Here is a 27006-nt window from a genome sequence, read left to right as displayed (position 1 = left end):
GAAGTGGAAGGGAATAAACAACAACAGAGGCGGGGTGGGTTTGTCTTGGAGAGGGCGGAAGGAAGGACAGAACGACAGACGGTGGCAGTTGCATTTTTTGTCTCGGGTGCTCAGCGCATGTGACGTGTCCTCTGGGCCTGACATCGGACCGTGGCGTCTGATAGCCAGGGTGTAAGTTCGCTTACTTCCTACCGCCGATGGTGTGTACTGCGCCGGAGCAGCCTCCCGCCGATTCCTTGATGTAGTACCTTCTTGATATTTCAGTTGTGCCCTCGTGTAAATTTGTATTTTCAGGTGTTACTCCTTGTTGATATGTCGTCGCCCTTGTGTATTCCAATGTGTAACTCATCTGTCCCTATGCAGTGTACTATAATGGTCTTGCCATGTGCTTATGCATTGATGTCCCTTCATGAAGTACGCCCTAAGTCCGTCAAACTGCTTGTGAAATCTCATTTAACGTGCATATCGTGTTCGTATGACAGAAGCAACGATATAACGACCGTGTCCCTGTTTTACGTCAGTTCTCCTTTCGTGCAACACACCATGATGGACTTGCCAGCTTTTGCTTTGTGTACTTGTAAAACACCTGGGAATGACCTCGAGAAAAACGTAAAGGTCTGCTGTCCAGTTCGTTCACACACAGTTTAATATACAGTTAAAACCTTTTTCACGTTTGTGTGGGCCGAGAGCACTTTCTCATTGATTCATCAAGTTCATTGTGCATAGTCCTTTACTTCAGTGCTTAACGGTGTAATTGGAAACTTCTTAAGTATATATCTGGTGTTCTTGTCATGAAGAATAAATCTGTATGGCGAGAGTACTTTTTTAGGGCAATTCTTCACGTGCTATAGTAATTCTTACTTAAGATAAGGTACTTATTTCGCATAAAGACAGGTGTTTCGAGGTGAAGTGTTTATACTCCGCAATAGTAGCGAGGTATTGCATTATACATGCAAGTAAGAATTTCAATTCTAATCTGTATGGGTGACAATATTGGCCCCATGTGAAATAATTACTCAACAAACATCTGTCTTCTGAAATTACCCGATTCTCTGTGCATAATGCAACTTTGTGAAATATTGGTTTTTTTTTTTCTTCTTATAAAATACCTCCTATTGTACTGTTCTGTTTCTAGCACATGTCTGTATTTAAACTTGGGCAGTTTTTCTGCCTTACCTCCACTCTTATCAACTGCAGGATTTTTCTATTCCATCCTCCTATTTTATGTCCAGGTTTTGTCTGTTATCAGATGTTGTGTTATTACTTTGGCCACTCTTTTCTCATTCTTTTTATTTATTTTTTGTTTTAAACTTTTCTCATTCTTTATCCACTCAGACAAAAATCTGTCTTTGCTACTTATGTTTTTTTTACACAAGGCTGGCTGCAAGTCCTTGCCCATTCAGTCAGTTTGGAAATGTGATTTATCACAGTCTAGTCATTTTAATTGGGACCTGATGTTTAAGAACACCACTTTTTGCCTTAAGAAATGCCCATCAGCATAGTTTGTGCGTTCAACTTTGTGCATTGCTTGTATTTCACTCCCCACAAATTATTTGTGTTAGGCCTTTCTAATGATCCACTTTGTTAGCTTTGGGTTTCTAAATCCCAGCTACCTTTTTTAACATGCAGATAAAATTCCGTTACAACGCGCTTCCACAGACCTAAAAAATATTTTGTTGTAATGAAAATTTCTGTATTTGTTTCTATAGTGCTTTCTTTAACTTGCGTCCAGGCGTCTACAATCATTTCAATAGCTTCTTTCTGGTTAATTTTAAGTTATGGTGACAAGAATTTTTCTCAGCATTTCCTTGTGATAATACACTTTCAGGGTTCAAATGATGCCCACATCCAATGGCTGAAGCACTACTGTGCGATTTGGTGGGAGGAATTCAACGTGTACATTATCTACAGCAACAACAGGCTCACAGCGGTGCAGTGAGGCACCACAAGCAAATCCTAAAAGATCGGGGTTGCCCTATAAGTCCCCGTCTTACACCCCAAAACACGAGGCTAAGTCTCAGTACTTTAGCTAACCCAGCTTCATTCAGCTTGAAACAGGAACAGCACGGTTATTTATTGTAACGTGATCTGCCACTTTCCTATACACAGATACAGTGTGCCCAGGTTTAGTGGCCAAGTAATACTGTTCCCTGCATTTAAAATGTTCCTTACATCAACATCGAGTTTGCTTTGGCAGAGACACGCTGCTGTTGCCCTGGCAACATATAAACAGTCTTCCACAGACGTGGTGATCGCAATTCGCAACACTCTTTGGTGTGTTGTCCAGTTAGGGGAGGTCCCAAGAGAGTTTAGAAACCTCACATTTTCTTAAATGAGTGCCGCATTAATAGGAATGTTTCTTGAACGAGCATCACTGAACCACATAAAAATGGCTTTTTCGACGTCTTCAAATGCAGCAGTTCACATACATTTGCAACCCGAGATTTTTCTTCTTCTTTTTTTTTTTTTTTTGCTTGGTCTTTGAAGAAAGTTGACAGTGTCGATGGTGAAATTCCAAATTCACTGGCAACGTCTTTTTTCTTTTTTCCGCAATCAAGAGCTGCAAAAATGTTTTTTTCCTAATATGAACTGTTATTGTTTTTTCGTGTCTCTCGTTTCTAAAGGAGGGTGACAATGAGTTAAATTCCAATGGATGTTTTTCAAATCTTGACGAGCAATAAGCAAAAGGTATCACTGAAAACCACCGAAAACAAAAACAGCAAAAAACAGTAAAAGAAAAGTTTGAAGAAAGAATTTTTTTTGTGTGTTTCTGCTTGGCAATCGTTGTGCACAACTGAGCTGGGACCACAGAACTAGCTGCTCTGTAGATGATTCAGTCAGGCATTTCAAGGTCTTTTGGGCACTTCGCTGTAATGAAAGTATCTGCTGAATATACTTCGTAGTAATGAGATATCTATAGACTCGTGTCATATGGGGAAACTGTCGGGACCATAAAAATGCTTCGTTGTAATGAATTTCGTTGTAAAGGTATTAGTTGTAATGGAATTTTACCTGTATTTATTAGTACTATCCTAAAGCAGGGGCCTCCATTACGGTCCTGGAGGGCCGCAGTGGCTGAAAGTTTTTGTTTCAAACAGTTTCATAATTAAGAAAATAGTTGTAGCAGATACTAAAATTTGTTTTTTTTAATTATAATCCTTTTTAGTTTCTTCATTCTTCCAACACAAATCTTTATCACATTGTAGATTTTTCATTTTCTGAGAATATTGATAAAGAGTAGCAAAAATGATCAGGAGGACTTGAAGTTGTGCATGCCACCTCTGTCATCTCAGGGGTTTACCCCCCGATGGGATACACAAGGTCAAAGTTATTTCTTTTCACAAATTGGGATTGGTAACAATGGCATTTGGTGTGACATTACCAGTGATACGTTTTAGAACATCTCAGGTTTTCTTTAAATGTAATTGGTTGAAATGCAGTAAATGACCTAAAAGGGTGTGAAAGGTAAGCAGTAAATTGCCAGAGGTTAAACTTAATGGACCTTCTTCAGGGAACAGCTAATAGGTTGCAACCTACATATGTTCTACAACAGTTAAAGTAAATTAAGCCTTGAAAGTTGAAGTAAACTATTTGCACAGGTGTTCCAACTTCCATTGGTTACTTAAAAACCTTCTGTCTGTCATAAAGCAGAGTTGGAACAGACTGTGTTACTACACGCTCTGATTTATGACTTGGACAATATTCCAGTGATAATGGCGAGAAAACCGCAGTTAAATGAAATGAGAATAGAGCATTGTTACCTTTAGAAATGTTAGCCTTTCATTTAGCAAAATTTCAAATAAATAAATAAATCAACATGTCACAGAGTGTGGTGTCCTTCATAATCCAAAGGCAATTGGAAAGTGGAAGAAACTCTGATAGGAAGAGACCTGGCAGACTCAGTCACAACCCAATCAGAAGATACGTTTCTGAGAGTCACCAGCTTATGTGATAGGCACCTCACAGTACAAAAGCTTAAAGCACAGCTTACAGTTGGGGAAAAAAAACAAGTCTCAGTTTCTACTGTGATGAGGAGACTTTGTGCTGCAGTTTTGACAGAGTGAGTGGCAGTATGAAAGCCATTCCTTAAAGGACAAAATAAGAAACCAAGGCTTGCCTGGGCCATGAAATACCAGCTGTAGACTGCTGCAGCCTGGAAGAAAGTCTTATGGACTGATGAATAAAAATTTGAAATCTTCAGTTCATCACACAGGGTGTTTGTATGCCATTGAGTTGGTGAAAGGAAGGTTCCTCAGTGTATGACACCAACTGTCAAACATGGAGGAGGAAGTGTAATGGTCTGGGGTCTTTTACTGGAGGCAAACTTAGTGACTAGCATTCTATTTTGCAGCATTGTGCAATACCTTCTAGTCTGCGTCTAGTAGGTCAGATACAGCAAGACAATGACTCAAAACATACCTCCTCCAGGCTTTGGTCAGAACTAGGCATTAACCTGTGTCCTTTTCTTTGAAAAGTGAGGTGTTCTAAAACATTTGACCAGTACTGCATGAATTTCTACCTGATGTAGGTAAATCTTTACGTTTCTCATGAACACCCCAAATTAGGGTGATTCAGACTTTTCATCCATATGTTTTGTGGCCCAGAACAGATTTGTACTATTTTGGTCCTTCCTTTCTCTTATTTATTTCAAAACACTGTGCTATATGGTGTTGTGGGGAAGGCTGGGCATCATGGGATGGGTGTGTGTATTTTTAATTTATTTTTTATTTAATTTAGTACAGTATAACTTGAAATAAAAAACTAACAGTAGTTAACAATGCAGAAGGCTTGCAGTTTCTCTAAAGCAGCTGACTGAAAGGATGCAACTTCAACCTCTGATTTTATCATTATGTTTTCGTTCTTTCATTTTCATTTCTGGTTAAAAGGTGACATCCTTCCTCCCCATTTGTAGTTATCTTAAAGTAATATATCCATATCTGTGTTCAGTGTTCATACTACTAAAGAAACCAGTAATTAATATCTTGTTTTTTTCTTGAAGGAAGTTATATTATTTCTTCAAGAAAGAGTTGTAGGGCCACATTTCTATTATATATTAAAATTCCTGGCTCCATTTTGTTTGTCTAATACAGTAATGCAAACTGCATTCGTATTTTAGGATTGCAAATGCTTGTAAAAATGAATAAATAGTTTAGGGTGTGAATACTTCTGATTTATATATATATATATATATATATATATATATATATATATATATATATATATATATATATATATATATATATATATATATATATATATATATATATATATATATATATATATATATATTGACCTGTACATGTTTTTTTCCCATTTTCAGTGGCAGTCAAGAAAAGGTCTATGTAAAATTATTTTCTAGTTACTATAAGCTCTAGGACTTTGGCAGCAACAACAAATAATTGTCCACAAAATAGCCTTTCATATTCATGTGAAGGGATAATTGGAGTGAAAGAGTTAGTCAAAATATAAATGTTTATGTATGTTTTTTTTTTTTTAGGTCAACATGTTCAAAACATGAAGTCAGAATGTTCCTGGGTTTGTGATGGATAAGAAGGAATGCAGTGGAAGTATAAAGCACAAAGCACCCACACTGCTGCAGACTGGGACCATAGATGGTGTTTGGTGCAGCTCCCATGCCCCCCATGCAAGGGAGCCACAAGACACTGGATGGACCCATCCACTAAGAGAAGAGGAGAAGCAACCCATAAATGCAGATCATGAGAAGTGGGATTATGATGAGAACCCCTTCCCTGGCAAGGATGAAGAACCTGAAGGATTAAATTCTGATCAAGTGCGACACACCAAGACCAGGGAAAGCCCAGTTCAAAATGGATTTTCTGTAGCTGGTACCACTTCAGGAAAGAAATGCCTTGATAATTTCCTTTCTACTGACTCCTATGAGGATGTTTCTGTTTTAAAAACCAAACCTGGGGATACAGAATTGCAGGATCCTACATGGGTATTCAGCAGCTCATTTGATTGCATGACCCAAAAAGAAGAAGGATTTCTTAAAAACTCTGGTCCTACAGAAGGCCATCAGGGCTGTACTTGTCCAGAAGATGACACTATTAATGCAAGGGATAGTGGAGACTTTCCTGAACATGAGGAAGGTGAACAAGGTGATCTAGACGATGAACAGGGCTGGAGTGGGAGCATTAGTAGTGGATTTAAGGAAGGAGGTATTAACTGGAGGAAGGGAGTTGGGAATAAAAAGGCAAGAAACCAAGCTAACGCCCACAAAGAACCTGATTTGTCACAGAGACAATGTGGTGAGCCCCCCTCCTCCCGAATTCCTGCAGCTTTCAATGGTGCTGGAAAACAAAAACATGCCAGGCGCCGGAACACCCATCCACTTCATCAACAGCAGAAAGTTAAAGGTGCTACTTCATGGTCTCTGTTGGTATGCTGGGACCTGCTACAGGAAGCTGTGGGACCCTGGTGCTTGGCCTGTTTTCGCATGGTGGTGGACCTGATTGTATTTGTGACTCATCGTTGTGGGGAATATGTCGAGGTTGGAGGAACACTGGCCTATTCTTGTTGTTCAGAATTGATGGCTCAGGGCACTGATTTGGGTTCCCTCCAGGGCAGAGTGTGGAACTCGGCCAGGTGGGTGCAGTGTAGAGCACGGAAGAGTTTGGAAAAGCTGCACAAGTCCTGTAGATGGCTTATAAGCATCACATACCGTTTGTTCAAGATGCTGCTAGCCCTGGTTTTTCTTGTCCTAATGCTTTCGATTGGATGTCTGAGGCTTTTCTGGCGCTGGTTAAGTTCTGGTTTCAGAAGACTGATGGAAAAGTGCTTTGGCCCCCTTGATCAGCAGCAAAATAAACATAATTTTATAGCACAGGCTGTGGACATTTTCCAGAATTTGTGGAACATGCTTCGGGAAACAAGGACTTGGGTCATGCTTGTAAAAGCATGGCAGAAGCTATGGGCATGGGTTCAAATTAGGACTGCAAAACTGTGGGGTCCTTCCACTTTGAGGTGTCCTGAATCTCCTTCCAGTGGTGCAGCAAGCAGGTATGAACCTGGCCAGGAATTGGAGAGGCTACTGGCAATGGCCTCCATGCCTGAGGAGGAAGTGGATCCATTCAAAGTGCTGGGGGTGGAGTCGAATGCTGCAGACAGTGAACTCAAAAAAGCTTACCGGCAGCTTGCTGTGTTGGTAAGTATTCAGGGGAGGATTCCACTATTAAGTTGTCTTATTTTGGTGTTTCCTGTTATATGTTTTGAGGGAGCATAGAGAAGACTTTGTTAATGATGTATAAAATCTCACGTTAAAAACTGGAGTTTTTAGTAGCTTGTCAGCATTTCATCCATGCTTGTGTTTGGGGTTTAGGTTAGCAGTAGTCAAATGAGATTAAATGCACTTGTTTTACTAGTTGGGTAGGGACATTTAAGGGTCAAGATAGCAGTTCCTGTAGATGAGGAACACAAAGACCCACAACCCACACTGATTTGCTTAATCGATTGCTTTATTTCTGATCTTTTAAATGATATAAATCACACACTTCTTTGCAAATGCTGTGAAAGTTTCTCTAATCAACATACAATGAGTCTCCACTCTATAGTGTCATAATAGTGAATGCCACAACCATAAGATCTATGCAATTTATGAATGAGGCTACATTAAATACACCCGTTTTCAAAAAAAAGTTGGGATGCTGTGTAAGACGTAATTAAAAAGAGAATACAATAATATGCAAATTATTTAACTCCATATTTTATTTGAAAATAGAACAAAGACGACATTTGAAATGTTGACACTAAGAAATGTAAAAATATATGCTTATTTTGAAGTTCATGGCAGGCAGCATGTTTCAAAGGACTTGGGACAGGGCACGTTTGCCACTGTGTTGCATTTTAACAATACTCTGTAAACATTTGGGAGACCAATTTGTGTAGTTTTGAAAGTGAAATGTTGTCCCACATTTTTGCCTGATAAAGAATTACAGCCGCTCAATAGTTCAGGGTTTCTTTTCTAGTACATTTCTCCATTTCTTTATTTGATGTGTTGTCTTTGTACTATTATGTGAATTTCCCCTTGGGATTAATAAAGTATCTATCTATCTATCTATCTATCTATCTATCTATTTTTAATTAAATGTATATAATGATTTGAAAATCGTACTATTCTGTTTTATTTACATTTTACACAGCATAACATTCATTTTCTCTGTTGTGGTTATGGTGATAGACCATTTTTTTAACAAATAACCCAAACATGCTTGCTTCAATAAAGAAAATGATACAATTTATTCATGATATAAGAATAATAGAAAATGGATATACATACGCAAGTATCAATATATGTGTATACAGATGAATACAATAACAAGAACATAAAACATAAATGTATGCTAGTTTAATACTTTTTTCGCACCCAGAGAAAAAGGCATATAACTTATGAATCCTGATCTTTCAATTCATGTCCTTTATCAGGTTGCTAGTGGCTACACTATGGTGTTCATTTACTCATAGCTAGTCTACACTAGTTTATCGCCCCCATACTGCCTGTGTGTGTGTGTGTGTGTGTGTGAGAGAGAGAGAGACGGTGACGGTGAGAGTGAGATGCTGCTCTGCACTTTACTACTAGATTTAGAAAGAGAAACTATTAGTATCACTGTAACTGAAAAGTAATAACCTTTGTAAAGAATACTTTCTTAGTTATTACATTGCAGATACACTGACACCAATAAAAAAAAATACACCAGCTGGCATTATCCTAACAACTAAGTTTCAATTAATAGTTCTCAAAATCAACATAGGTGTACTTATGGTTTGTTGTGGCGATTCTTTTTCCTTTACAGTCAGTTTTCTTCAGCACTGCAAAGGAGGTTCAAGCATGATTTTCTTTCTTTTGCTCTTGAGCTCTTTTCATTTTTGCTTTAGTCTCACTTTCTGGTTGTGGGCGGTGTTACATTTTTCTCTTGGAATTTTTACACACAGTGTCCTCTTCTGCTCGCATTAAGTTTGTCAGCTGGGCAAGTGGTGATCAGTCAACTCTTTTCTTTAGCAAGATGAACAGTAACTTTTGCATACTGTTCCTGCCTTAGTCATGCTACTTGGTAAACCTTAAAAAGGTTTAGACTTGTGGCACCCTAGTTTAAGTCTTCCACTCTTCCAGTCGACCACCAGGTGGCCTTTCAGAATGAAAGGGATTGCTCTAGCCTTTGTTACAGCCACACTGTTGGCAGAGGGGTCCCACCTAAAGCAGAAGTTACAGTCGGAACAAGAGGATTGAGCATGTGGAGAGTCTATAGATCTGGTGCCTGTAAAGGTTTTTAAAGGAAGGAGTAGACATTTTGCCATTTGTTTCTTGGGTGCATGTAACCCCAAACGTACAATTGACATTTTTCCAAGTTTTTTTTTTTTTTTCCCCCATTAAGGTTGCATATTATGTCTCTTTGAGCCTGGAGCCAATGATTTTGTGATCCATCATTTTATCAGATGAGGCCAATAGGCTGCTTCCTAAAGAGGCACTATGAGAAGAAGTGGCACTTGAGCTAGAGTTCAGTGTTTTAGGTAGTACACTTTTTAGCAAAGTCTAGTGTACCAAAGCATGCCTGAAATAACTACGTTGATTGATATAATGGATTTCAAGTCAAAAAAGTATTGCAGAAATCAAAGATGTGTATAGATAAGATCTTGCTGAAAAGTTGATGTTCTTTGGTACGAAGTCCAAACTTCAAAGTTTATTGTCGTGCACAGTAAGGAAACATGTTTCCCTGTACAATGAAATTCTTTCTTTGCTGTCCACACCAAATGCCAAAACCAACGTATAAAGATAAACATAAATAATAAGTAGCAAATAGATAATAAGTAACCGAGGCAGCATAAAGTATAAAAAAACAGAAGTATAAAGTGTAATGTGCAGGTAGGTGTGTGATGGACAAGTCAAATACAGTTGTGTGAGGTAGATACAATGAGGTGGCCCATGTTATAAACTCCAGTCAGTTATTCAGGAGTCTAATGGCCTTGGCAAATCGAGTTCTTTAGCCTGGAAGTCCTGCATTTCATACTCCTATACCTCCTGCCTGAGGGTAGAAATGTGAAAAGTACGTGTTTGGGGTGGATAGGGTCCCTGAGGGTCGAGGCAGTTCTCCTTCGGACTCTGCAGTTGTAGATGCTCTGCAGAGAGGGCAGTGAGGTCCCGGTGATCTTCTCAGCAGTCTTTACCACTCTCTGCAGGCGTAAAGGACACATATAAGCATGATAGTGTGTAAAGAAGGTCACCACAGAGAGACAGTGATCTTTTTATTTTTGATTCTCCTATTCACTTCCCTATGTGACTGTTTCTCATAGTGCCAAGCTGCTGCATTTCTTTCTCTACTAACTTATTCTTTCACTATCTTATCAGAAGTGCTGTAAAGTGTGCTTAATCTCAGTCTGTGCACAGTCGGCTCTTCTTAAGAATCCTGCAAGAGGCATTTTTCACTTGTACACTTGTTTCTTTTAGATATTGCACTTAACTTCAAGGTTTAGGAACCAATGTAGGTGTGACAGCTAACCCCTTCAGAGCACCATTGCTTGCTAATATATCTTAGGTATACTGCTATGCTAATTTTCAGCCACACTCTTGAGAATGCAACCGTTTGTAAGCCTTTGCGTCACACTCTTCTGGAGTGCTCTAGTTAGGTCTACAGTTGATGCTTCTTATATGGGTCGTTTGACACACGTGAACTTTTTGGAGGTTACATGTGCTTGACATTCCGTTATCCTGAGCATCATGGATCCTATGGAAATAGTGACACCCCTCTTCTGTGATAAATAATAAGATAGAAACTAAAGTCAGTTACTTGCCAGCTTAATTTTCATCCACTACTGTTAGTGATAGTTTTCATATTCATTTTCCCAAAGGGGAATTCATATGCTGCAACTTTAACATTTAACACACATTCAGAGTACAGAAAGTGCAAACTATAAGATGAGAACAGATTTAACATATCAGACCAGATTTTCGCATGTACCAAACAAAATCTGCTTGTGGAAAAACCCAGGCATTCTAAGACAAGCTGAGAGATGTCATTCCTCCAGCATGTACCCGGTGGATGTGTCCCGTACCCATACTAATGGTGCCATCTGTAACGAATCCTCTTATGAATATATATAGTAGCATTAATCATATATATATATAAATGATACATTTATTTATGCAGCACATTTTGTACAATTTTGCAGGTATTTAAAAAAAATAAAATTGTAAGCCAATTAAGAATTTGATTAACAAAACAAAAAAATTAACAAAAAAGATGCTAAAAGTAAATAACACAAAGCAATAGAAAAATATACATTTTAAAAATCAATTAAAAGCAGAGTAAACAAGCAAGTTTTAACCTGTCATTTAAAAATATCAGCAGAGACAACTTCTTTTAATGTTTTAGCAATGCTGTTCCACAGTTTTGGTAGATAGTGGCAAAGAACTGCTACTCCAGACACCTTGTGCTTAATTTCAGGACCAATTTCCACTTTTTCACATGAATGTATGTGTAATGCCTAAGATCCAAAGAATAAAGATATTAAATAAGACTTTCTTTAAGGTGCTGACTACTCCTCTGATTTGCCATGTTTTCCCTCAGGTCCACCCTGACAAGAACAAGCATCCCCGTGCAGAAGAGGCCTTCAAAGTTCTGAGAGCAGCCTGGGATATTGTGAGCAATCCAGAAAGCAGGAGAGAGTATGAGATGTGAGTGTAATTAATGGGGTCAGAAAACCTTCTCGAAATATGACTATAGCTTGGGGTCAAATAGGAATGAGACTTGCCTATCAGTTTCTGTCTTCCAAAACGTGAATTCCTTTCTATTTTCATTAGCATACAACAATGCGGAAATTGCTACATTTTTGTATAATCAAATTCTAATAAGGGTGTGTTCCTCTGCCAGGAAACGAATGGCTGAAAGTGAAATCACCAAGTCTATGAACGAGTTTCTTGCAAAGCTTCAAGATGATCTGAGAGAGGCCATGAACACTATGATGTGCAGCAAGTGTGAAGGCAAGCACAAGTAAGACCTGGGCTCTGGGGTGATCAGTCTTGCATCTAATAGATATCCCCCTCTTATGTTTTGATTCCTCTTCCCCAGATATATGCTGTGTGTTTGATAGTCCTCACTATGTCAAGTTCAGGCAGCTCTATCGGTTTTAAATATTAACAAAAAATACTTTCCCAGATCAATGCCAGTTATTAGTAATTCAGTGATGTTTACCTTTGTTTAAGAATTATGAAATTCTGCAAATTGGATAAAGAATTGTATTTTGACTCCTTGATTATTTGTGGCAGGGTAATTCTTTTCCATTTCTACTTTTTCCTGTTCAATGTGATTACAAAGCCTTTTTTCCATGGCTATTTAGTGCTTTCTATGTCAGTCAGTCATTATCCAACCTGCTATACCCTAAGTCAGTTGGTTGAAAAATCTAGCACTAGTCATTAAAGCCTGGCATTATTCCAGATTTGATATGGCATGGTATGACAGACATGGCGTGGCAGCAGCATGAGGTGGCAGGCAGGAAACCACAATGCCACTGTTTGGATTTGCCAGTTTTCCATGCAGTTCTTTAGGAGTGTGATGGAAGGTCCACACAGATAAAAAGAGAAAACATGCCTCCCATTATTCAGGATTTGTGTTGGCCAACTCCCATTTGTATTCATATTAAAAGCCCAGTATCATTTATTCCATACATCCTGCATTCTTCCAATGCAGGGTTGTACAGTAGGGGATTTCAAATCTATTTCACACAAGGCACAAACCAATGTGTAGTCTTTTGAAGCTGGTAGACACATTTAGATTTACAAACTGTAACCAAACATGTGGCATATTTCTTGATTTTTTTTTTTTAAGCAAATAATACTCCATACACAACTCAAGTTTTACCAAAGAAAGGTTTAAAACAAATCAACCCCCACCCCTGAGAAAGAGAGCTAGGCCAGTAGTGTAAAACTTTATGCTAGTAAAGATAAGTGAATAGATAAATTAATAGATTAATAAAGCTAAATGGAGTAAAAGAGGGGAGAGAACCTGCTTCCTCAATTTAAATGTTTATTCTGAAATGTTATTGATTAGATCCTACCAGGTTTTGAAAAAGTTTTGTACAGATCCTCTAAGTGCGAATTTGATTTTTTCCAGTTTGAAATAGTATATAACATCAGTTACCACTGGCTTAGAAGAGGTAAGTTAGGATTACGTCTACGTGCCAGTAGTGTAGTAAAGGCAATTTTAATTAAAATTGAGAACTAACCATACACGATACATCTATCCAATAATTAAATGTAGCATTTGACATTTTCCAGAATTTACCAGAAAGAAATTGTGTTTTTTGTTCTTACTCTTTATTTATTCTGTATTCTTGTCACATCATACCCAAGAAGAATCCAGGTTGTAATATCTGCCAAAGCGGCCTCAATTAAATACTGAGGAAAGGGTCTGAATAGTTGTGTCAATTTGATGTTTCTGTTTCTTGCTTTTTGCTTCTTTATTCTGGGCTTTTGAGTGCTGCTTGATGAGAGAACAAAATGAAATTATTTTAGCATAAGGTTGGAACACAGCAACATGTGTAAAAAGTGAAGGGGTTGGAAAACATTCTGAATCCACTGCATTTATCTAACTTCAGAATATAAGAGGTTATTGTGCAGTGGGATTGTGCAAACTCAGGTTTTACAAATATTAGATACCTGTCACCACATTTTATATTGAATTATCCAAGGTATTTTGTATGTAGTTGGCATTATGTGTTAAATAATGTTATTACATTTATGGGTGCTGATAATAGACGTGTCTCAGTCCTAGCATTGAGATAACATCACACTTAGCACATTATGGAAATTATGTACTGGGGAATTTCATAGGAGTTCTTGATATATTAAGCCATTTAAGTTAGAAGTTAATTTTCATATATAGTTGTCACTACCTTTAGTAAGAAACACACTATTGGATGCACATAAAGTATTACAGAACCACATGATAATTTCCATACAGATGTCATATTCCTTGGCCAAATCAGCGTATGTATGTATGTATGTATGTGTCAAATAATTATTTCCTCCACTGTATGTATATATATATATATATATATATATATATATATATATATATATATATATATATATATATATATATATATATATATATAATATATATATATATATATATATATATAATATAATATATATATAATATAATATAATATATATATATATATATATATATATATATATATAATATAATATATATATATATATATATATATATATATATATATATATATATATATATATATATATATTTCTTTTGATTATGTGTATGCATTGCTTCCGTGTAGGTGTTAACCAGAAACATTTGTAGCAGCCAAAGCAGCCCTGAAATTAGATACCGATTTGCCAAAGAGCATTCAGGTTTTTATAAAAGCTACAAAATTAATGCATTCGCATTTTGATTGTGTCAAAAAAAATTTGCTTGAAGATATCAATAGGCTAAGCATGCATCAGAGTTAATACTATAAAATACTTTGATATAAATGTCTCTTTTACTTTAGAATTTTGGGTGGCACCGTGATTAGTGTTGCTGCTTCACAGACCCAGAGTCCTCGCTTCAGATTTTATCCTGGGCACTTTCTTTGTGGCATTTGCATGCTCTCCCTTTATCTACATGTTTTTTCTCTGATGACTGCAGTTATTATCCTCATATGTTAGGAGAGGTAGCTCCGGACTAACTTATGTATGAGTGTGGGTCCAGTTTATCACAGAGCACATCCTTACATATGCATGACTATACTCCATGATGGACTAGCACCCATCTAACATTGGTTCCTGCCTTGCTGCTAAGATAGGCTGAGGTTTCTACACCACAGAAATTTGATTTAGCACACCCAGTATTGGATGACTGGACCATTAGATACACATTTTCTATGGTAGTAAGAAGTCTTTGGCCATTTAATGTGTCATATGCACTTTAAGATGGCACTTAGGCACATTGGTTACTGCCGTTTCCTCACATTTCCATGTTTAGTTGTATAAGCTTCTTTCTATAACCCAAAGACCTGTAAGTGAACTGGCAGACTCCAAACTGGCATGGTGTGAGTGTGCCCTGCAATGAAGTGGCCCAGCTTTGCATTCGTCAATTCTGCCACTTTGCCACCTGATTCCCGTGGCCCTGAAGTTGATAAGTGGGTTAGAAAAAAGATGGACTGATGATTAGTCAGGTTGTTCAAATTGCAGTAGTATATTTCTAAAATAATTCAAATGTAAAATATGAACACCTATGCATAAAATATTTTATCTGTAAATAACCCTACTTTGCCAGCTATTTAATTTTTTTTTAATTTGGGATGGTGGAAAAGTTTAATTGAAGAATGTACATTCATTCTAGTGGCCTTGATAATTACTTTTAACTAAAACCGTTTTGGTGCACCAGCTTCTCTCCCTCAGTTTCATCCACTCACTTTATTGGTTTCACCCAGTATCTCCTTTTCTCTGCTTCTGTTCTACTCCCCTTTGCATGTCCAAATAGCTTAACCTACAATATTGGAGTCATTAGAAGATTATTTTATTATCACTGCAACACTGGTTTACTTTTCTAACACTGGGGAAATGCAGGTGAAAAATGGAAATAAAAATATACACTTAATTCTGCTTTTAGAACTCCAAAAGCTGCATAACACAGTGGTATTCTATTTTGCGGTTTGGTTAGAAGAGATCTTCATGTTATGCAAGCTGCTTTAAACTGTGAGAGCTGCTCGCTTTTGTGTCTTCTCTGCAGGAGGTTTGAAATGGACAGGGAGCCAGCAGCTGCAAGATATTGTGGGGACTGCAAACAAATGCATGCCGCCGAGGAGGGTGACTTCTGGGCAGAGTCGAGTATGCTGGGTCTACGCATCACATATTTTGCCTTGATGGACGGAAAGGTCTATGACATAACAGGTATTGATCTCTTAGGCAGCTTTCAAAATGATCTGTTATCTTCATCTTTATATGCATTATGGTTAGCAGTTTAGTGTGAGAACTCTGGAAGTGTATACTATATGTATGACTATCAAGAAATAGATCTGGGAGATTTTCCTTTTTTCCTAATAGATAAAGTCAAAGATTTTTTTCTTTTTTAAACTAGAGTATGTTAGGAAACGCTGGCATCAATATTGTTGGTAAGACATAATGTGATGTTTTTAAACTTATTAGAATGGGCTGGCTGCCAGCGGATCGGAATCTCCCCAGACACTCATCGCGTCCCCTATCACATCTCCTTTGGATCCCGAAGTGGTACCAATTCAGGGAGACACAGGTCAGTGTCCGTGTAGTGGTCATGTATTTGTGGGTATATTCTTGTTGGAATTAATTTAGCCAACACTAGAGAAGCTTTTACAGCACTATTCTGTATGCAGTAGAGCTTCTACCTAATATATTATGCGTTTGTCTGGATGCTTTACATCTTGTGTGTGTGCATCATGTATTACTGTGTTGTACTAATATTCATCATAAATCTTTGTCCATATATGTCTACATGTGATGGATGCCCAGGTTGCCAACAGCTGACATCTTCACCTCTTGCACCTGGGTCATCACTAGTCATAGACCAAGATGGACTTGGGGCAAGTGAAAACACAAAACAACAAAAGAAAAGTGGTGCAAATTGTGATTTAGTGTTTTTATTCCACAATTCAGAATGCCAACAGTGCAGGCTTCAATTACTAAATTAAGTCAATAAATATTCCATGATAAAATTAGTGCATTTGTGAAGATAAAAAACAACAATAAATAAAGTCTTCCCATACATTAAAATCTAAGAAAAAAAGTACACAGACATTGGGTTTCTTTTCCTCGATATCCTGCCACCCCAGCTTGTCTTTCTCCTTCTGTCTCCCCAGCTCAGCCTTGGGTCTTGTAGCTAGGCTAAGATGCCATCAGCTGTGGTTCCTCACACCAACTTTCATCCTGACCACCATGCATTGGTGTGCATTGGGATGCTTGTAGTCGGACATCGATTGTCCTGCCACCTACCCCTGGAGTACTCAGTCATTCCCTGCTCCTCTTTGGTGCTCGGCAGGATCGACTTGCCACTGGGGTGTTGTTCCTCACTCCTTCACAGAGCCACTGACCGCTGACTCTTTCCAATCACATTGGCTCACACTCCCAATACTCTTTTCTTGAACCTTAGTTTCTCCTCATCCCTCTAACCTATTTTGGCTCCTTTTGTACCTGCAAGTTCCTTAATTACACCCTGCCAAGTTTCAATGAGGAAATTGGCTGAACCGATAATGCCCTCATGTGCCTTCATGATATATCTCCCCACCAACCACTCTGGGACCGCACAGCTTTGCTGCTGCATGCATATACACACTTGGAGCCCGAGTGCACTGGTTTTATAATGCACAGCACCATAGTACATGAATAAGTGTGACTATACTGGGAGCAAGCATGTTGTGCTTAGGGCTAGTTTTTGCCTTTATCTATTTTATTAACAGTTTTAGGCCTACGTCAATGTGTTGAAACAATGTTTAAAGGTTATTTCTATGCGCTGAAAGAAAAAGTTGAAGACGCAATGTTTTTGCATTATAGCCTTCATCAGGTGAGCAATTAAAAAGGAAAGGGCAGGTAATGTGTAGCAGTAGAATAAGGCAACAAAGGTAGGGAATATGAAATGAGGAAAGTTTAGGTGCGTGAAGTTATGTGAATGAGAGTAGGTGTGAAAAGGCTCCCATTAGAGAAGATAAAGAGAGAGATTAAAAAGTTAGTTGGCCATTAAGACTTGGAGAAACATGTGATCTCAGGCTGAATGAGCTCAGCTTCTTCTCTTTTTCTTTGTAAAGTGTTTTTGAAGCCCAGTGAAAGATCACAAACAAAGAGATCAGTGTGAAGTCTTCTACAATTGTAAGGTCGCTGATGTTAACGGCTCAAATGTGTCCCTTGAAACAGTCTGCTAGCCATCCCCCTGTTTCACTTGTGGATACTTCCTACAAGAAATGCAATGAATGCGATTTTGGACTGGCAAGAGGCCCGTTTTGTTTAATACTGAATTCCCCAGAGGGACCAGATATAAGGGTTTTGTTGGTGACGTATTTGTAAGTGACATAGTGGCTCAAAGTGCCTAGCAAGGAAAGCGGCTCTCCTCTGTCTGTAGGTTAGGTGGTCAAGGGAGGGTGAGAAAAAAAGGCTCCTGTAGAAGAATCGGTCTCCAAAATGGGGAACTTGTGTTTGATGGCCTGAGAGAGAGTGTTATGGTGGAATGGGGGACCAGTGAGATTCTCTGTGACTTAATGTAATGAGGTCTACAGTCTACTCCTGGCTTGATTGAGGGCCCTCTTCCCAATATGAGAAGGGTACCCCCTATCTGTGAAGAAAGTCATTCTGAGTGCCTCCTGACAGAGGTCCGCCCCCTCACTGAAGTAACAGTGGAGTCTGTGGGGCTGTTATTATGTTAGAGAGTTTTTAGTATGCCAGAGAAAGAAGGGGCTATAATGGTAACTAATATACAGGGGACAGGGGAGGGAATACTAGGTGTGGTATAGCAGTTCTGCAGTTCACTAATAGGTGGCTAATTTTAAAGAAATAATGGAGCCCCAAGAAGGTGCAGGAGGCAGTTGGGTGCTGGTGTGTGTGAGTGCGTTTCGTTCTGCGGTTAACACTAGAATTACCAGAGCCTACGAAAAAACTCGTAAATCCGTCCCACCTTAAATCGCTTCCTAAATCCCTTCACACCTCTCCGCCAGCGTCCTTTGTCCTCTAAATGTGCTGATAAAGGGAAGCTAGAAGCAGCTGGCTATTCCATCCCCCCACCAATTTAGAATGTGCACGAACTTCTCTCCCAGCTCATGCCTTGATTGAGTATCTGGGAGTGAAGTGAAGTTTTAGAGTGGAAAGTAATCTGTGTAAACACATTGTTAAAACAGAAACGTTTTTTATATTCTATTAGTAGATGACAAAATGTAAGCATAAACTAACTGTTTGTTATGATTGCCTCCGTGGCGCAATAGAGTCAGCTGCCGACTGGGAACCAAAAGGTCGCGAGTTCGAACCTGCACTACTCCGTTTTGAGAAGTAAACTGCTCATAGTCTTACTATTTTAAAATAAAAGCATACATTTGATTTCAGTCTGTAACAGCCGGTGTAATTTATGATCCTTATAAAAGTTAGCTTTTTTTTTTTTTTTTTTTTTTTTAATTCACTTTTCATTCTCTCAGTCGCGTTCAGAATCAATCCTTACAACCACATCTGACACGGCTGTTTTCACATAAAGACGCGCTATAGCTCTGCAGTGTACTTGTGACTGCATTCTCATACCAATGTTTGCAAAATGAAGTGTCTGCGTGCACTTTTTGTGGCTTTACAGGTGTATTTTTTGAGCATACTCAATCACAGGAACATATGTTGGTGTAAAAGTATAACAAAACAAGTGCACTTTTATTCAAGACTACCTGTATAACCGAAGAAAAAAGAAAGCAAGTTACAGTCGGTGATTGATACGACAGCTTGCATGGTGCAATTGAGTGTTCCTGCCAGTCCCCGCATGTTGCTGTATGCTGTTTCTTTTGTACTCCAGGACATGCAGAGGAGAGAATGGTAAGGAGCAGTAACTTCAGCGCTATATGCAGTCATCAGACACTCCCCATCTTGCATGTTAAGGCAGCTTTTTGTTTCTGCAGTTAATAAAAGTTCAATTGTTGTGTTATATTTGTACCTTTTGTGAAAATGTTTCTTTGATATTTGGACTTCAGGATTCATACATTTTATATATACATATACATATATATATACATTTTGTCATCTACTACTAGAATATAAAAAACGTTTCTGTTTTAACAATGTGTTGACACAGATTACTGTAGAAATGGAACAGACATGAAATGCGTGTGTTCCAAATAATGATCTATTATTTCCACTCTAAAACTTCACTTCACTCCCAGATACTCAATCAAGGCATGAGCTGAGAGAAGTTCGTGCACGTTCTAAATTGGTGGGGGGATGGAATAGCCGGCTGCTCCTAGCTTCTCTTTATCAATCAATCAATCAACATTTATTTATATAGCACATATTCATACAAAAAAATGTAGCTCAAAGTGCTTTACAAAATGAATAGAAAAATAGAAGACACAATAAAAAATAAACATAAGTCAACATTAATTAACATAGAATAAGAGTAAGGTCCGATGGCCAGGGTGGACAGAAAAAACAAAAAAAAACTCCAAAGGCTGGAGAAAAAATAAAATCTGTAGGGGTTCCAGACCAAGAGACCGCCCAGTCCCTCTGGGCAATCTACCTAACATAAGTCAAACAGTCCTCTTTGTATTTAGGGTTTTCATGGAAGGACCTGATGATGATGGTCACGTAGACTTCTGGCTTTCAGTCCATCAATGTTGGTGCATCATGATGCTTTGAGTAGGTGGTTGTGGCACAGGCCGCCACCACAAAGAAACCGGAAAAAGAAACAGAAGACAGAGTAGGGGTCAGTATGGATTTTAGAGCCACTATGAATAGTTATTGTGATTAATTGAACATGCAGAGTATCAGGATTAAGTTAAAGTGAAGTTATAAAAAGGCCATGTTAAAGTAATGTGTTTTCAGCAGTGTTTTAAAGTGCTCCACTGTATTTGCCTGGCGAATTCCTATTGGCCGGCTATTCCAGATTTTAGGTGCATAACAGCAGTAGGCCGCCTCACCACTTCTTTTAAGTTTAGCTTTTGGAATTATAAGGAGACACTCATTTGAAGATCTAAGGTTACGATTTGGAATATAACGCGTCAGGCATTCCGATATATAAGATGGAGCGAGATTATTTAAAGCTTTATAAACCATAAGCAGTATTTTAAAGTCAATCCTGAATGACACAGGCAACCAGTGTAGTGACATCAAAACTGGAGAAATGTGTTCGGATTTTCTTTTCCCAGTTAGGATTCTAGCAGCTGCATTCTGCACTCGTTGCAAGTGATTTATGACTTTTTTGGGTAGTCCTGAGAGGAGTGCGTTACAGTAATCTAGTCGACTGAAAACAAAAGCGTGAATTAATTTCTCTGCATCTTTCAATGATATAAGAGGTCTAACTTTAGCTATGTTTCTTAAGTGAAAAAATGCTGTCCTAGTGGTCTGATGAATATGCGATTTTAAAATTCAGATTACAGATTATCAGCACATTTAGAGGACAAAGGACGCTGGCAGAGAGGTGTGAAGGGATTTAAGAAGCGATTTAAGGTGGGACGGATTTACGAGTTTTTTCGTAGGCTCTGGTAATTCTAGTGTTAATGGAGGTGCTGGCTGGCCTTGCTGCATACACATGCGGAGGTGGGCAGATGAGTCAGGCGTCTCAATGATGCCATGGAGGGAGTGGTTTCTCGCACCTGCACTCAATTAGCCAGGATAAAAGCAGCCTGCATGTGATGGGGTGGAGGAGAACGAAAAGAACAAGAAACAAGAAATTGAGAGAAGCAGGCAGGAAGACGATAGAGAGAACTGGTGCATAAGCAGGTGAAAGAGAGGAAAAGAGAGATGGCAGACAGTCAAGAGGAGAGCCCCTTGAGGGGGGAGCATGTGGCTGACGCTTAGGGCTGCTGAAGTGGATCACTCTGGTAGAGCAGTTGAGGGAGACGGTGTAATGTGGTGCAACTTGCTGCGGGAGTCGGTGAGGCTTGGGCTGGGAGCCATGGACAGTAGGGACCTGAACCCATGGAAGAAGGATGACTGTGTCTGTTGATTTGACGTCTCTCTGGGCTGTGAGACCTGAGAGGGTAAGCCAGGAAGACCTCCATTTTAAAGGGAAGCACTGGGGACTTGATTTTAAAGAAAAGATTCCTGCGTTAAGATTTTAACCTTGCTTTTATGGATATTTATTTGTTGAGATTTGGCCTCCACAGATGACACAGTTTTATGAATTATCTATGTGTGGGTTTTTGAACACTACACTTTTGAATTCTGTTTGGATCTGGAGTGTTTTAAATAAAGGCACTTGTTCATTTTTGCACCTACCCCTTTGTCTGGCTGCACGTGTCCCCATTTGCCCACCTCATCTTATTGTCAATAATGTTACTAGCGATTTTCAGGAGGCTTCCAGAAGGGACTGTTAGTGTGGAGCCAACTCACACTGTCACAATAGAAGGAGAGGGAAATTGTGGATGATCTGCCTCCAACTGTCAACAGCACAGCGCACGCAAGATCATTGCTCAGAGAGGCTGTCCTCATACATACTAAAGTTTGCATCTTTGACATGTCCTCCTTTCCCGTACAGGACTCCCTCTGAAGGCTCTCCGGGTTCAGCTGCCGACCTGCAGGATATTTTAAACCGCATTTTCCAAGGCTCACCCAACCAGATGCCTAATGGTGGCTTTTTCTCTCCGCCACCTCCACCAGGGAGCAATACCAGTACCAGCAGTCCAGGAGCCCAGAATGCACCTGGCTTCCCTTTCACTAACCCACCCAGTGGGCCAAGCCGAGCAGACAACGGAGTGAGGACTGACAGCAGCAAAGCACGTCGCAAGAAGAAGGCTCGTCGGCCTTTCCCGCGCTGAGGAGGACTGCTTTTGGGGGCCGGGGGGAGGGGGGCAGCCTTGGACCTGCTGCATGCTATGTACTGTATGGCTCAATAAGTGGACCATGTGCAACACCAGGAAACAAACATGTGAACAGAAGCGAAGCATGTTGATGTCGGGAGTTGCTTGTACGTACCTAAGTGAAAAGGTTTCGTTCTTGAGAACTGAAGAAAATGTAAGCTTTAGTCACTTTGGACCTTTGCCTAGCAGCACCTTGAATGATCCACCATTTCCAACCCAAACTCTAAATAGATAGATCTAGTAAGGGGAAATAATTGTTAATACTTTCCTCTTACTAATTTGTCATGCCAAAGGCCAATGCAGTTGCCCTGTAAGTATAAAGAGAGAGAATCCTCTGGGCATTTTCTCTTACATATAATGGCCATGTGAACTTGAGCCTGAAGGTTGATATGTTTGACAATCAATAAAAAGCCAGGCAGAAGCCATTTGTTTTTTTTTGGGGTTTTTTTTTAGCCATGTTACAATAAACCAAGTGATACTCTCATCCAAAAATAAATAAAATCTGCTTTCCAGAATATATATAAAATGGACTCCAGGAGTGTTAAGTAAACTTGCTTCTGGGAGTGATTTGCTGGCCCATAATGTGCATGAACAGAAGCGAGAACAATTGCTGTGCAGCAGTGCTAGCCCTCCAAATAATGATGGGCCACGCTGTGGCATTGATACCATTACACCATTGTTGTTTTGAATGCTAACAAATCTTAATTAATGGAAAGATTTGTTCTGACAATATTCTTTTGTGTTTTGGATATTGAGCAAGCTGCATTGGCAGTACATCCCAATTTATTTTTTTTTTGCTTTCTTCTTTAATGCTTTCCCCTGCAGCCTCCCTCCCATTTTTATTTACTTGTCCTTCATTTTCTTTTTCTTTGTCCCTGATGTAGGCACAGGAGATTTAGTAAAATTGCCCCTTGGAGATTTGATTACACTTTGCTGTTCTGTGTTGTAATAAATTCTCTTCATTGACTTGGGAAATACACCATGATGGACCCTGCTTTTCAATGGAAAACACCGGAGTGATTTGCAAGAAAAGTCATCCGGCTTCGCCAGCACACATTTCTAGGAGGTGTGCTTTAAAACCAAGCATGTTATTTCAACAGACTTCCCTCTTTACAGAACACTTGAACTTCTTTTTCTTGTGAGTAAATTTCCGGTGGGTTTGAAGGGATAATTCATGTTTTACATAAGGATGTGGCTTTTTTGGCAGGGTGGTTGGCGGTGGGGGGTTACAGAATTTTATATCAGGGCTATTTCATTTGGGCTACAAACAATGATTTTGTTTTTCTCAGAATAAAAAGATTCTGCAGATTAATTTCTGATTTGTATCAAATATTTCAGCTGGGCTGAATAATGTAAATGCTGGTATGCTATGAGATGTGCAACATGTTAGTGGAGACATTCAAGCTTCCAAGGGCCTGCCATAGGATAGTTTAATGGATGTCGAAATTACGGTGGATTTAGAAAGTATTCATACCCTTTCACTCTTTTCACATTTTATGTTGTAGCCTTGTACTGAAATCATTTAAATTATTTTTTTTCCCTCATCAAGCAACACTCAATACCTGAGAATGACAAAGTGAAAACGGATCAAGCATTTTTTGTGAATTTATTAAAAATAAAAAAATATATATCACTTTGACACAAGTATACAGACCTGTGTTGGTTGGGATTGGCTCCAGCAGACCCCTGTGACCCTGTAGTTACGATATAGCGGGTTGGATAGATGGACAAGTATACAGAACCTTTGCTACGACACTTGAAATTTGGCTCAGGTCCATCTCAGCTTTACTGATCATCATTTAGATGTTCCTGCACCTTGTTTGGGGTCCACATGTGCTAAATTTTAATTGTTTGTGGACATATTTAGGAAAGGCACACAATTGTCTATAGAAGTTCCCACTGTTGACTATGTGTATCAAAGCAAAAAAAAAAGTCATGAAGTCGAAGGAATTGCCTGCGGAGCTTAGAGACAGGATTGTGTCAAGGTGCAGATCTGGGCAACACTATAAAAACGTACAGCAGCACTGACGGTTCCCAAGAGCACAGCTACCTCCATCATTCTTAAATGGTAGAAGTCTAGAACAGCATCAATTCTTCATCGACCTGACTACCTGGCTAAACTGTGCAACCTAGACAGAGGTCCTTGGTAAGTGAGGTGACCAGCCATCATGAACATCAGGTTTTTGAACACCAGAGAATTGCCATCACTGCAACACTCCGATGATCTTGAGCCTCTCCACGGTAAAAGACACTTTTACACCCGCTTGGAGTTTACAAAGATGCAGTCTGAGAAGTAAGATCCTCGGGTCTGATGAATTCAAAGTTAATGTCATTTCTGGTGGCAACCAAGGACTGCTCATCACCAGTGTGATACCATTCCAGTGGAGAGGGCAGCACAGCACTGTGGGTTGCCTTTTTCAACAGCAGGGCCTGGTAGAAAGCAGAACAGATCAAAGTACAGAGCTATCCTAAACGAAAACCTGCTTTAGAGTACTCGGAACACCAGACTGGGCCAAAGGTTCACTTTCCCGCAGGACAATGACCCCTAAACACAAAGTAAAGCCACTGCAGCACTGGCTAAGAAACAACCCTGGGAATGTCCCTGAGTGGTCCTGCCACTACCGAGACTTGAACCCATTCAAACATCTCTTGAGAGACATGAAAATAACTGTCCACTGCTGACAGCCTTCATCGAACTTGAGGGCCTGTGAGAATCTGCAGAGAATCCCCAAATGTGGCTGTACCAGTCTTGTCCTGCCATACCTTAGAAGACTCCAAACTGTAATGGCTGCCAAAGGGGCTTTAACTAAGTTCTGTGTAAAGGGTCTGAATACTTGCATTGGGATATTTCAGGGTTTTTTTTTTTTTTAGTTCTAATAAACTTGCAAAACTGTCTACAATCCTGTTGCACTTCGTGTAGTTTGATAAGATAAAAATGAATGTAAATGATTTTAGCCCAAAGCCGCAACATAAAAAAATGTGTAAAAGGAGGGGGGTCTGCATACTTTCTTATGCACTGAAGGGTCTTGCTTTACAGATGGATAAATAACAAGGAAATTATTCCGATAAGAAGAAGAAGAAACTGTGTTCTTCCTGCAGACACCCCACTTGCCAGAATGTCTTTCAGTTTGTCCGGGAATGTTAGTTGGAAAGGTTACACTGAAAGTCATTTCTGCAAAAGCTAATGCATCCTGCTATTCGTAAATATCCCCTTGCAAAACCTGGACAACCAGTTTCAGGATCACACTTTGGCAGCTTGTTCACTTGTGGTTGGAAGGGCTATTCAAACGCATAATTGGTTGTGTTGCATCAGGTTTAACAACAATGTGGAATCGCAGCATTCCACAACCTGGAACTACCGCCAAACTGCCATTTAGGTGCTCAAAATAGCCAGATCGTTTCATTAAAGTAATTGATGCCTGTTCTTCTGAACATACTATGCTCAGTGCACCACTTCTCCAGCCTACAGCAGAGCTCAGTCCAGGATATACCAGAGAAGATCATTCCAGTAAATGTATATACACATCAATTTCTAGACAATTGTCGCACTTGGCAAGACAAGAGCCATTTCAGGGGATTTCACAATAGCGTGGCTCATTTCAGATCTTTCCCCATGCCTTTCCACCCTGAGAAGAATGGATTTTCCTTCTAAGCACAATGTGTACATTATATCTGGTTATGTTTAATAAGAAGATAGTATGTGATAAATATGTTTCTTGCTCTTTTTTAGAATATCAGAGTAACAAAAAAAAAAAAGATTTGTGCACTAGTTATGAACTTTTACTAAAACAGGCAAAAAATTTTAAGACTGAATTCTGAATTATGCTTTTGAGTTCCCAACCAGTACTTGGATAGGAGATATCTGGGATAAGCTTGGGTTGCTGCTGGAAGAAGTGTTGGTAAGTCCAATGGGGGCACTTACACCGTGGTCTGCGCGTGGATCCAAAAATCCCCCAAGTACCTTAAAAATGGTATTGACTCTCTGTGGACGTAAAGATCCCTGGCATCCTTCATGAACAGTAGGGCATTCCCTGATGTCTTGGCTAAATTACCCACCACGGTCTGATCATTCAGGGCCCCAATAAATTAACATCAGGTCATGTCACTTTCAGAAATTCTCAAGACAATTCCGCACTTATGGGGTGTATTGACAAAGACGAGGAGACAGAGTAAAGGAGTCAGATCGAGAAATTAGTTTCTTGGTACAAAGAGAATTGTCTGCAACATAACATCAGCAAAACCAAGGAACTGGTTATTGACATTCGCTGCACCAGTCTCTATGTCCGATCACTGGATGTAGACTTCATGCAGTCATACAAGTATTTGGGGGTCCACATAAGTGATAGGCTGTACTGGTCTCAGCCTACAAAGGGACTATATAGGAAGGGCCAGAGCAGGCTCGTCGTCCTCCACCTCTTCTACATCTCTGCGATGGCCAGTGAGATTTTCTACACTACACTTTCCCAGCCCAGGTAACATCATTTC

The 27006-nt window shown here is 39.3% G+C and overlaps 1 protein-coding gene across 2 annotated transcripts; it reads left to right on the top strand.

Moving 5' to 3' along the window:
- The first annotated feature begins 13 nt into the window (after window positions 1-13).
- On the top strand, window positions 14-23834 carry dnajc14 (DnaJ (Hsp40) homolog, subfamily C, member 14). 2 transcript variants are annotated; one of them, XM_039747348.1, is made up of 7 exons: window positions 14-171; window positions 5498-7165; window positions 11580-11686; window positions 11883-12002; window positions 15750-15910; window positions 16166-16268; window positions 23406-23834. In XM_039747348.1, exons 2-7 carry the CDS (start codon window positions 5543-5545, stop codon window positions 23485-23487), a joined length of 2196 nt encoding a protein of 731 aa, XP_039603282.1. In that variant the 5' UTR covers window positions 14-171; window positions 5498-5542; the 3' UTR covers window positions 23488-23834. The 2 variants fall into 2 exon arrangements, with proteins under 2 accessions (XP_039603282.1, XP_039603281.1); XM_039747347.1 differs by having other exon boundaries at window positions 18-171; window positions 22200-23834.
- The last annotated feature ends 3172 nt before the right edge of the window (window positions 23835-27006 follow it).

The sequence above is a fragment of the Polypterus senegalus genome, chromosome 3 (assembly GCF_016835505.1).
Source record: "Polypterus senegalus isolate Bchr_013 chromosome 3, ASM1683550v1, whole genome shotgun sequence".
NCBI classification, from domain to species: domain Eukaryota; kingdom Metazoa; phylum Chordata; class Cladistia; order Polypteriformes; family Polypteridae; genus Polypterus; species Polypterus senegalus.
This window is presented reverse-complemented; position numbering and strand designations above follow the sequence as displayed.

Bases quoted from the DNA above. Each gene is read 5' to 3' on its own strand.
- dnajc14 (XM_039747347.1), top strand. From the start codon at position 5,543: ATGGATAAGAAGGAATGCAGTGGAAGTATAAAGCACAAAGCACCCACA. The intron at 7,166-11,579 runs GTAAGTATTCAG...GTTTTCCCTCAG, and splicing joins ACCGGCAGCTTGCTGTGTTG to GTCCACCCTGACAAGAACAA. The intron at 15,911-16,165 runs GTATTGATCTCT...TAAACTTATTAG, and splicing joins AAAGGTCTATGACATAACAG to AATGGGCTGGCTGCCAGCGG.